This window comes from Aphelocoma coerulescens, unplaced genomic scaffold (genome assembly GCF_041296385.1).
Source record: "Aphelocoma coerulescens isolate FSJ_1873_10779 unplaced genomic scaffold, UR_Acoe_1.0 HiC_scaffold_608, whole genome shotgun sequence".
NCBI classification, from domain to species: domain Eukaryota; kingdom Metazoa; phylum Chordata; class Aves; order Passeriformes; family Corvidae; genus Aphelocoma; species Aphelocoma coerulescens.
This window is the reverse complement of record NW_027183958.1, coordinates 21,249-32,279: the sequence shown is the minus strand read 5'-3', so window position 1 is coordinate 32,279 and position 11,031 is coordinate 21,249. Positions and strand designations below refer to the sequence as shown.

General features: G+C 68.0%; 1 protein-coding gene across 1 annotated transcript; it reads left to right on the top strand.

Moving 5' to 3' along the window:
- Positions 1-351: 351 nt before the first annotated feature.
- On the top strand, positions 352-11,031 carry LOC138102110 (dnaJ homolog subfamily C member 14-like). Its single transcript, XM_068999869.1, has 7 exons — positions 352-501; positions 600-1,550; positions 1,647-1,753; positions 5,636-5,755; positions 7,320-7,480; positions 8,964-9,066; positions 10,765-11,031. Exons 1-7 carry the CDS (start codon positions 352-354, stop codon positions 10,985-10,987), a joined length of 1,815 nt encoding a protein of 604 aa, XP_068855970.1. The 3' UTR covers positions 10,988-11,031.

Sequence of the window (11,031 nt, the reverse complement as noted above, 5' to 3'; positions counted from 1 at the left end):
TATCCCCGCGGGTGAGTCCCGAACCTCCCCCCGGTACCCCCCGGTACCGGCGTGGTGAGTCCTGAACCCCCCCGATCGCCTCCCGGTACCGGCGATCCGAGAGCGGGTCCGGGCATCCGGCGGGTCCCGGTGGCCATTTGAGGGCTCCCGGTGGTCATTTGAGGGCTCCCGGCGTCTGTTAGGGGGTCCCGGGGTCCATTTAAGGGGGTCCCGGTGACGCTCGGGGGGGGTCCCGAGGTCCGGTCGGGGGGTCCCGGTTCGGGGGGGTCCCTCCGGGGCTGTCCCGTGCCCACCCGGGGGGTGCTGACCCCGCTGTCGCCTCCCTAGGCCCGGCATGGCCGTGACTTAACCATGGAGCAGCCCCGGCACCGGGACGCGGCTACCGGAGCTGGCGGCCCCGGGGGGGCTTGGAACGGGATCTGCGGCCACCGCCCCTCCCCCGCCACCGGCCCCGGCCCGGCGGGCGACGACGGCGACGAAAGTGGCGAGCGCGACCCTCCTGTCCCCAACCCCGGCAGTGTCCCCAGTCCCGGTGGCGTCGCCAGTCCCGGTGGAGTCGCCGGTCCCGGGAGTGTCCCCAGCCCTGAGGGTGTCCCCAGCCCCGGGCGTGTCCGCAGCCCCGGGGAGTCGCCGGTCCCGGGCGTGTCCCCAACACCGGTGGCGTCCCCAGTCCCGGTGGAGTCGCCGGTCCCGGGAGTGTCCCCAGCCCTGAGGGTGTCCCCAGCCCCGGTGGCGTCCCCAGTCCCGGGAGTGTCCCCAACCCCAGGAGTGTCCCCAGCCCCGGTGGTGTCCCCAACCCCGGTGGTGTCCCCAGCCCCGGTGGTGTCCCCAGCCCCGGTGGCGTCGCCGGTCCCGGGAGTGTCCCCAACCCCGGTGGTGTCCCCAACCCCAGGAGTGTCCCCAACCCCGGCGGTGTCCCCAACCCCGGCGGTGTCCCCAGCCCCGGTGGCGTCGCCGGTCCCGGGAGTGTCCCCAACCCCGGTGGTGTCCCCAACCCCGGCAGTGTCCCCAACCCCGGGGGTCGCTGCGGTTGCCGGGGCCCCCCAGCCGCTCCCCCGAGCCCCTCCCGGGCCATCGCGTGTGGCCTCGGCTGTCGGCACCGGGGAATCCCGGAGGGTGACCACAACACCAACACCCGGAGGACGCGGCGGCGAGCGCGACAACAGCACGAGGAGGACCAAGGGACCACCGGGAAAGGCCACCGGGGGTCCCTCCGGGTGGCCCGGGCGGGGGTCGCGCTGTGCCTGCGGCTTCTCGGGGCGCTGCTGGCGCTGCTGCTGCTGCTCCTCCTCCTCCTCCTCGGCGGGCTCCGCTTCTTCCTCCGCGGAGCTTCCGCGGGGCTCCGCCGCTGCCGGGAGCTGCTCCGGGAGTGGCTACAGCGGCGGAGGAGCCTCGCCGGTGTCCCCTCGGGTGGCGAGGAGGAGGTGGCCCGTTTGGTAGCCATGGCCGAAGTGGCCGAAGAAGAGCTGGACCCGTTCCTGGTGCTCGGCGTGGAGCCCACGGCGAGTGACACGGAGCTGCGGCGGGCGTACCGGCGGCTGGCCGTGCTGGTGGGGGTCAAACCCGGGTTGGGGACATCCGGGGGGGGGGGGGGCTGGTGTGGGGACAACCCCGAGGGACCCCTGAGGGTTGTCCCCCCTTGCCAGGTGCACCCCGATAAGAGCCGCGACCCCCGGGCGGAGGCGGCGTTCAAGGTGCTGCGGGCGGGCTGGGAGCGGGTGAGCAGCCCCGAGAGGCGCCGCGAGTACGAGACGTGAGTTTGGGGGGGGGTTTGGGGGGGTAGGACCCCGGTTTGGGGGGGGGTTGGGGGGGTAGGACCCCGGTTTGGAGGGGTTTGGGGGGGTTGGACCCTGGTTTGGAGGGGTTTGGGGGAGTAGGACCCCGTTTTGGGGGGGTTTGGGAGGGGTAGGACCCTGATTTGAGGGGGTTTAGGGGGGTAGGATCCCGTTTTGGAGGGGTTTGAGGGGGTAGGACCCCGGTTTGGGGGGGGGGGTTGGGGGGGTAGGGCCCCGTTTGGGGGGGGGTTTAGGGGGGTAGGACCCCGGTCTGGGGGAGTAGGACCCCGTTTTGGGGGGGGTTTGGGAGGGGTAGGACCCCGTTTTGGGGGGGTTTGGGAGGTGGGACCCCGTTTTGGGGAGGGTTTAGGGGGGTAGGACCCCGTTTTGGGGAGGGTTTAGGGGGGTAGGACCCCGTTTTGGAGGGGTTGGGGGGGGTAGGACCCCGTTTTGGGGGGGTTTGAGGGGGTAGGACCCCGGTTTGGAGGGGTTTGGGGGGGTAGGACCCCGGTTTGGGGGGGGTTGGGGGGGTAGGAGCCCGGTTTGGAGGGGTTTGGGAGGTGGGACCCCGTTTTGGGGAGGTTTAGGGGGGTAGGACCCCGTTTTGAGGGGGTTTAAGGGGGTAGGACCCCGGTTTGGGGGGAGTTTAAGGGGGTGGGACCCCGTTTTGGGGAGGGTTTAGGGGGGTAGGACCCCGTTTTGGGGGGGTTTGGGGGGGTAGGACCCCGGTTTGGAGGGTTTGGGGGGGTGGGACCCCGGTTTGGGGGGGGGTTGGGGGGTAGGACCCCGTTTTGAGGGGGTTTAGGGGGGTAGGATCCCGTTTTGGAGGGGTTTGAGGGGGTAGGACCCCGGTTTGGGGGGGTTTGAGGGGGTAGGACCCCGGTTTGGGGGGAGGTTGGGGGGGTAGGACCCTGGTTTGGGGGGGGGGGGTTGGGGGGGTAGGGCCCCGTTTGGGGGGGGGTTTAGGGGGGTAGGACCCCGTTTGGGGGGGGGTTGGGAGGTAGGACCCCGTTTTGGGGGGGTTTGGGGGGGTAGGACCCCGGTTTGGGGGGGTTTGAGGGGGTAGGACCCCGTTTTGGGGTGTTTGGGAGGTGGGACCCCGTTTTGGGGAGGTTTAGGGGGGTGGGACCCCGTTTTGAGGGGGTTTAAGGGGGTAGGACCCCGGTTTGGGGGGAGTTTAAGGGGGTGGGACCCCGTTTTGGGGAGGGTTTAGGGGGGTAGGACCCCGTTTTGGGGGGGTTTGGGGGGGTAGGACCCCGGTTTGGAGGGTTTGGGGGGGTGGGACCCCGGTTTGGGGGGGGGTTGGGGGGGTAGGACCCCGGTTTGGGGGGGGGTTGGGGGGGCAGGACCCCGGTTTGGGGGGGGGTTGGGGGAGGTAGGACCCCGGTTTGGAGGGGGTTGGGGGGGGTAGGACCCCGTTTTGGGGGGGTTTGAGGGGGTAGGAGCCCGGTTTGGAGGGGTTTGGGGGGGTAGGACCCCGGTTTGGAGGGGTTGGGGGGGTAGGACCCCGTTTTGGGGGGGTTTGAGGGGGTAGGACCCCGGTTTGGAGGGGTTTGGGGGGGTAGGACCCCAGTTTGGGGGGGGTTGGGGGGGGTAGGAGCCCGGTTTGGAGGGGTTTGGGAGGTGGGACCCCGTTTTGGGGAGGTTTAGGGGGGTGGGACCCCGTTTTGAGGGGGTTTAAGGGGGTAGGACCCCGGTTTGGGGGGAGTTTAAGGGGGTGGGACCCCGTTTTGGGGAGGGTTTAGGGGGGTAGGACCCCGTTTTGGGGGGGTTTGGGGGGGTAGGACCCCGGTTTGGAGGGTTTGGGGGGGTGGGACCCCGGTTTGGGGGGGGGTTGGGGGGTAGGACCCCGTTTTGAGGGGGTTTAGGGGGGTAGGATCCCGTTTTGGAGGGGTTTGAGGGGGTAGGACCCCGGTTTGGGGGGGTTTGAGGGGGTAGGACCCCGGTTTGGGGGGAGGTTGGGGGGGTAGGACCCTGGTTTGGGGGGGGGGGGTTGGGGGGGTAGGGCCCCGTTTGGGGGGGGGTTGGGGGGGTAGGGCCCCGTTTGGGGGGGGGGTTTAGGGGGGTAGGACCCCGTTTGGAGGGGTTTGGGGGGGTAGGACCCCGGTTTGGGGGGGGTTGGGGGGGTAGGAGCCCGGTTTGGAGGGGTTTGGGAGGTGGGACCCCGTTTTGGGGAGGTTTAGGGGGGTGGGACCCCGTTTTGAGGGGGTTTAAGGGGGTAGGACCCCGGTTTGGGGGGAGTTTAAGGGGGTGGGACCCCGTTTTGGGGAGGGTTTAGGGGGATAGGGGGGTCCCCGGTTTGGGGGGGTAGGACCCCGGTTTGGGGTGGGGATGGGAGGTGGGACCTCAGTTTTGGGGGTGGTTTAGGAGGTGGGACCCCCATTTTGGGGTAGGGATCGTGGTTTGGGAGCGGTAGGACCCCGTTTTGGGGGGGGTTTAGGGGGGTAGGGCCCCGGTTTGGGGGAGTTTAAGGGGGTGGGACCCCGTTTTGGGGGGGTTTGAGGGGGTGGGACCCCGGTTTGGAGGGGTTTGGGGGGGTGGGACCCCGGTTTGGGGGGGTTTAGGGGGGTAGGACCCCATTTTGGGGTGGGGATGGTGGCTTTGGGGGGGTAGGACCCCGTTTTGGGGGGGTTTACGGGGTGGGACCCCGGTTTGGGGTGGGGATGGGAGGTGGGACCCCCGTTTTGGGGTGGGGATGGTGATTTTGGGGCAGTAGGACCCCGTTTTGGGGGGCGGTTTCGCAGGTGGGACCCCCGTTTTGGGGGGGGTTTAGGGGGGTAGGACCCTGTTTTGGGGGGGTTCAGGGGGGTAGGACCCCGGTTTGGGGGGTTTAGGACCCCGGTTTGGGGGGGTTTAGGAGGCGGGACCCCCATTTTGGGGTGGGGATGGTGCTTTGGGAGGGGTAGGACCCCTATCTTTTGGGGTGTTTGGGAGGGGTAAGACCCCGTTTTGGGGGGGGGGTTAGGGGGGTAGGACCCCGTTTGGGGGGTGGGAATGGGAGGTGGGACCCCTTTTGGGGTGGGGATGGTGGTTTGGGAGCGGTAGGACCCCGTTTGGGGGGGGGTTTAGGGGGGTAGGACCCCATTTGGGGGGTGGTTGGGAGGTGGGACCCCGTTTTGGGGAGGGTTTAGGGGGGTGGGACCCCGTTTTGGGGGGGTTTCGGGGGGTGGGACCCCGTTTTGGGGGGGGGTTGGGGGGGTAGGACCCCCATTTTGGGGTGGGGATGGTGGTTTTGGGGCAGTAGGACCCCATTTTGGGGGGGTTTAGGAGGTGGGACCCCCATTTTGGGGTGGGGATGGTGGTTTGGGAGGGGTAGGGCCCCGTTTTGGGGGGGTTTAGGGGGTAGGACCCCCATTTTCGGGTGGGGATGGTGGTTTTGGGAGGTGGGATCCCTTATTTTGGGTTAAAACTCCCCATTTTTGGGTGCCAGGAAGCAGCTGGCGCAGGGGGAGCTGGCGCGGGCGCTGTGGGGGTGTTTTTAGGGCTGTAATTCCCAATTTTTGGGCTATAATTCCCATTTTTTGGGGTGTCAATGCCATATTTTGGGTTAGAACTCCCCATTTTTGGGTGCCAGGAAGCAGCTGGCGCAGGGGGAGCTGGCGCGGGCGCTGTGGGGGTGTTTTTAGGGCTGTAATTCCCATTTTTGGGCTATAATTCCCATTTTTGGGGTCAGAATCCCGTATTTTGGGCTATAATTCCCATATTTTGGGTTAAAACTCCCCATTTTTGGGTGCCAGGAAGCAGCTGGCGCAGGGGGAGCTGGCGCGGGCGCTGTGAGGGTGTTTTTAGGGCTGTAATTCCCATTTTTTGGGGTGTCAATGCCATATTTTGGGTTAAAACTCCCCATTTTTGGGTGCCAGGAAGCAGCTGGCGCAGGGGGAGCTGGCGCGGGCGCTGGGCGCGTTCCTGGGCCGGCTGCAGGAGGAGTTCAGGGATGCCATGGATGCCATGGGCTGCACCCGCTGCGGGGGACGCCACAGGTGGGGACAGCGGGGACAGGGGCCAGGGGGGCTCGGGGACAGCACTGGGGGGACACGGTGTCCCTGTCTGAGGGTGTCACGGTGTCCCCATGTCCTGGGGGTGTCCCCATGTCCTGGGGGTGTCCCCATGTCCCAGGGTGTCACGGTGTCCCCATGTCCCTGAGGGTGTCACAGTGTCCCCGTGTCCTGGGGGTGTCCCCGTGTCCTGGGGGTGTCCCCATGTTCCAGGGTGCCACGGTGTCCCCATGTCCTGGGGGTGTCCCCATGTCCCTGAGGGTGTCATGGTGTCCCCATGTCCTGGGGGTGTCCCCATGTCCCTGAGGGTGTCACGGTGTCCCCATGTCCTGGGGGTGTCCCCATGTCCCAGGGGTGTCACAGGGTCCCCATGTCCTGGGGGTGTCCCCATGTCCCAGGGGTGTCACAGGGTCCCTGTGTGAGGGTGTCACGGTGTCCCCATGTCCTAGGGGTGTCCCCATGTCCCTGAGGGTCCCACGGTGTCCCCATGTCCCAGGGGTGTCACAGGGTCCCCATGTCCCAGGGTGTCAGTGTCCCCAAAGGGTGAGGGGGGCTCGGGGACAGCACTGGGGGGGACACGGTGTCCCCTGCTGCCATCGTGTCCTGGGGTGCCACGGTGCTACGATGTCCTGAGGGTCTCACGGTGTCCCCATGTCCCTGAGGGTGCCACGGTGTCCCTGTGTGAGGGTGTCACAGTGTCCCCATGTCCCAGGGTGTCACAGTGTCCGCATGTCCTGGGGGTGTCCCCAGGGTCCCAGGGTGTCCCCATGTCCCTGAGGGTGTCATGGTGTCCCCATGTCCTGGGGGTGTCCCCATGTCCCAGGGGTGTCACGGTGTCCCCATGTCCCAGGGTGTCAGTGTCCCCAAAGGGTGAGGGGGGCTCGGGGACAGCACTGGGGGGACACGGTGTCCCCTGCTGCCATCGTGTCCTGGGGACTCGGGGGTGACATCGTGTCCTGGGGTGTCACAGTGTCCCCATGTCCCTGAGGGTGCCACGGTGTCCCTGTGTGAGGGTGCCACAATGTCCCCATGTCCCAGGGGTGCCACGGTGTCCCCATGTCCCAGGGTGCCACGGTGTCCCTGTGTGAGGGTGCCACGGTGTCCCCATGTCCCAGGGTGCCACGGTGTCCCTGTGTGAGGGTGCCACGGTGTCCCCAATGTCCCAGGGGTGCCACGGTGTCCCTGTGTGAGGGTGCCACGGTGTCCCCATGTCCCAGGGTGCCACGGTGTCCCCATGTCTCAGGGGTGCCACGGTGTCCCTGTGTGAGGGTGTCACAGTGTCCCTGTGTGAGGGTGTCATCGTGTCCCCATGTCCCAGGGGTGCCACGGTGTCCCTGTGTGAGGGTGCCACGGTGTCCCCATGTCCCTGAGGGTGCCACGGTGTCCCCATGTCCCAGGGGTGCCACGGTGTCCCCATGTCCCAGGGTGTCACGGTGTCCCTGTGTGAGGGTGTCACAGTGTCCCTGAGGGTGTCACGGTGTCCCCATGTCTCAGGGGTGCCACGGTGTCCCCGTGTGAGGGTCTCACGGTGTCCCCAATGTCCCCACAGGCGCTTCCAGCTGGACAGGGACCCCCGCAGTGCCCGCTACTGCGCCGAGTGCGGGGGGTGGCACGCGGCCGACGAGGGTGACCTGTGGGCAGAGTCCAGCCTGCTCGGCCTCAAGGTCACCTACCTGGCCCGCATGGACGGGCACGTCTACGATGTCACCGGTGAGAGGGCAGCGGGCACACGGAGCACAGACACACCTGCGGGTGGCACAGACACACCTGCGGGTGGCACAGACACCAGGGCAACCTGGGGGGTGACAGAGAGCCCAGGGCCACCTGGGGGGGTGACAGAGAGCCCAGGGCAACCTGGGGGTGACAGAGAGCCCAGGGCAACCTGGGGGGGTGACAGAGAGCCCAGGGCAACCTGGGGGTGACAGAGCCCCCAGACCTGGGGGGTGACAGAGACCCCAGACCTGCGGGTGGCACAGACCCCAGGGCAACCTGGGGGGTGACACAGACACCAGGGCAACCTGGAGGGGTGACAGAGAGCCCAGAGCCACCTGGGGGGTGACAGAGAGCCCAGGGCCACCTGGGGGTGACACAGACACCAGGGCAACCTGGGGGGTGGCACAGACACCAGACCTGGGGGGTGACAGAGACCCCAGACCTGCGGGTGACACAGACCCCAGGGCAACCTGGGGGGTGACACAGACACCAGGGCAACCTGGGGGGGTGACAGAGAGCCCAGGGCCACCTGGGGGGGTGACAGAGAGCCCAGGGCAACCTGGGGGTGACAGAGCCCCCAGACCTGGGGGGTGACAGAGACCCCAGACCTGCGGGTGACACAGACACCAGGGCAACCTGGGGGGGTGACAGAGAGCCCAGGGCAACCTGGGGGGTGACAGAGAGCCCAGAGCCACCTGGGGGGTGACAGAGAGCCCAGGGCCACCTGGGGGTGACACAGACACCAGGGCAACCTGGGGGGTGGCACAGACACCAGGGCAACCTGGGGGGGTGACAGAGAGCCCAGGGCCACCTGGGGGGGTGACAGAGAGCCCAGGGCAACCTGGGGGTGACAGAGCCCCCAGACCTGGGGGGTGACAGAGACCCCAGACCTGCGGGTGACACAGACCCCAGGGCAACCTGGGGGTGACACAGACACCAGGGCAACCTGGGGGGGTGACAGAGAGCCCAGGGCAACCTGGGGGGTGACACAGGCACCAGGGCAACCTAGGCGGGGTGACAGAGAGCCCAGGGCAACCTGGGGGGTGACAGAGAGCCCAGACCCCTGGGGGGGTGACAGAGACCCCAGACCCAGGGGTGACAGAGTCCCCAGACCCCAGGGGGGTGACAGCCCCCAAACCCAACCTGGGGGCTGACAGAACCCCCAGACCAGGGGTGACAGAGCCCCCAGCCCCAACCCAGGGGGTGACAGAGCCCCCAGACCCCTGGGGGGTGACAGAGCCCCCAGCCCCAACCCAGGAGGTGACAGAACCCCCCAGACCCAACCCAGGGGGTGACAGAGCCCCCAAACCCCACCCAGGGGGGGTGACAGAGCCCCCAGCCCCAACCCAGGGGGTGACAGAGCCCCCAGACCCCACCCAGGGGGGTGACACAGCCCCCAGCCCCAGGTGGTGCCACCCCCCAGCCCCGGGGGTCTCTGGGGTCCCCGTGACCGGCTGTCCCCCCATCTCTGTCCCCCCAGAGTGGGCCGGCTGCCAGCGTGTGGCCATCTCCCCGGACAGCCACCGAGCCCCCTACCACCTGTCCTTCAGCGCCAGGACGGCCACGGCGGCCGGACGCCAGCGGTCAGTCCTGGGGGGGGGAGGAGGGGGTGACCAGGAGTGACCGGGGGGTGTCCAGGGATGGCCAGGGGGTGTCCAGGAATGACCAGGGATGGCCAGGGAGTGACCAGGAGTGACCAGGGATGGCCAGGAGTGACCAGGGATGGCCAGGGGTGGCCAGGGATGGCCAGGGAGGTGACCAGGAGTGACCGGGGGGGGTCCAGGGATGGCCAGGGGTGTCCGGGTGTGTCTAGGAGTGACCAGGGGGTGTCCAGGGATGGCCAGGGGGTGTCCAGGAGTGACCAGGGGCTGTCCAGGAGTGACCAGGGATGGCCAGGAGTGACCAGGGATGGCCAGAGGGTGACCAGGGATGGCCAGAGGGTGACCAGGAGTGACCAGGGGCTGTCCAGGAGTGACCAGGGATGGCCAGGGAGGTGTCCAGGAGTGACCAGGGATGGCCAGGGAGTGACCAGGGGGTGTCCAGGAGTGACCAGGGGTGTCCAGGGGGTATCCAGGAGTGACCAAGGGGTGTCCAGAGATGGCCAGGGAGGTGTCCAGGAGTGACCAGGGAGGTGTCCAGGAGTGACCAGGGGGTGTCCAGGAACGACCAGGGGGTGTCCAGGAGTGACCAGGGATGGCCAGGGGTGTCCAGGGGGTATCCAGGAGTGACCAGGGGGTGTCCAGAGATGGCCAGGGAGGTGTCCAGAGTGACCAGGGATGGTTGAGGGTGTCCAGGGATGGCCAGGGGGTGTCCAGGGTTGGCCAGGGAGGTGACCAGGAGTGACCGGGGGGGGTCCAGGGATGGCCAGGGGTGTCCGGGTGTGTCCAGGAGTGAGCAGGGGGGTGTCCAGGGATGGCCAGGGGGTGTCCAGGAGTGACCAGGGATGGCCAGGAGTGACCAGGGATGGCCAGAGGGTGACCAGGGATGGCCAGAGGGTGACCAGGAGTGACCAGGGGCTGTCCAGGAGTGACCAGGGATGGCCAGGGAGTGACCAGGGGGTGTCCAGGAGTGACCAGGGATGGCCAGGGAGGTGTCCAGGAGTGACCAGGGATGGCCAGGGGTGTCCAGGGGGTATCCAGGAGTGACCAGGGGGTGTCCAGGAATGGCCAGGGGTGTCCAGGGGGTATCCAGGAGTGACCAGGGGGTGTCCAGAGATGGCCAGGGAGGTGTCCAGAGTGACCAGGGATGGTTGAGGGTGTCCAGGGATGGCCAGGGGGTGTCCAGGGTTGGCCAGGGGATGACCAGGAGTGACCAGGGGGTGACCAGGAATGGCCAGGGGTGTCTAGGAGTGACCAGGGGGTGTCCAGAAGTGACCAGGGGGCGACCAGGATGGCCGGGGGTGTCCAGAGATGGCCAGGGGGTGGCCAGGAGTGACCAGAAGGTGTCCAGAAGTGACCAGGGGTGTCCAGAAGTGGCCAGGGGTGGCCGGGGGTGTCCAGGAGTGACCAGGGGGTGTCCAGAAGTGACCGGGGGGTGTCCAGGGATGGCCAGGGGTGTCCAGGGGGTGTCCAGGAGTGACCGGGGGGGGTCCAGGAGTGACCAGGGGGTGTCCAGAAGTGGCCAGGGGTGGCCAGGGGGTGTCCAGGAGTGACATGGGGGGGTCCAGGAGTGACCGGGGAGTGGCCAGGGGATATCTGGGGGTGTCCGGGGATGTCCAGGGGGTATCCGGGGGTCTCCAGGTGTGTCCCCACCCCCCCCCAATCCCCCCTTTGTTCCCCCAGGGCCCCCCCCAAGGGCAGCCCCCCCACCCCCGCCGACCTCCAGGATTTCCTGGCCCGCGTTTTCCAGGGAACTTCGGCACCGGGGGAATTCGGGGGGGTTTTCCCGACCCCCCCCGGTGCCGCGGGACCCCCGCAGGGACCCCCCCGGGCCGAGGGGGTTCCCCCAAGGGGGGACACGAAGCACAAGAGGAGGAAGAAGGGGCGGCGGCCGCTCCCGCGCTGAGGAGACCCCGATATCCCCCCACCCCCTCCCCAAAAAAAAAAAAA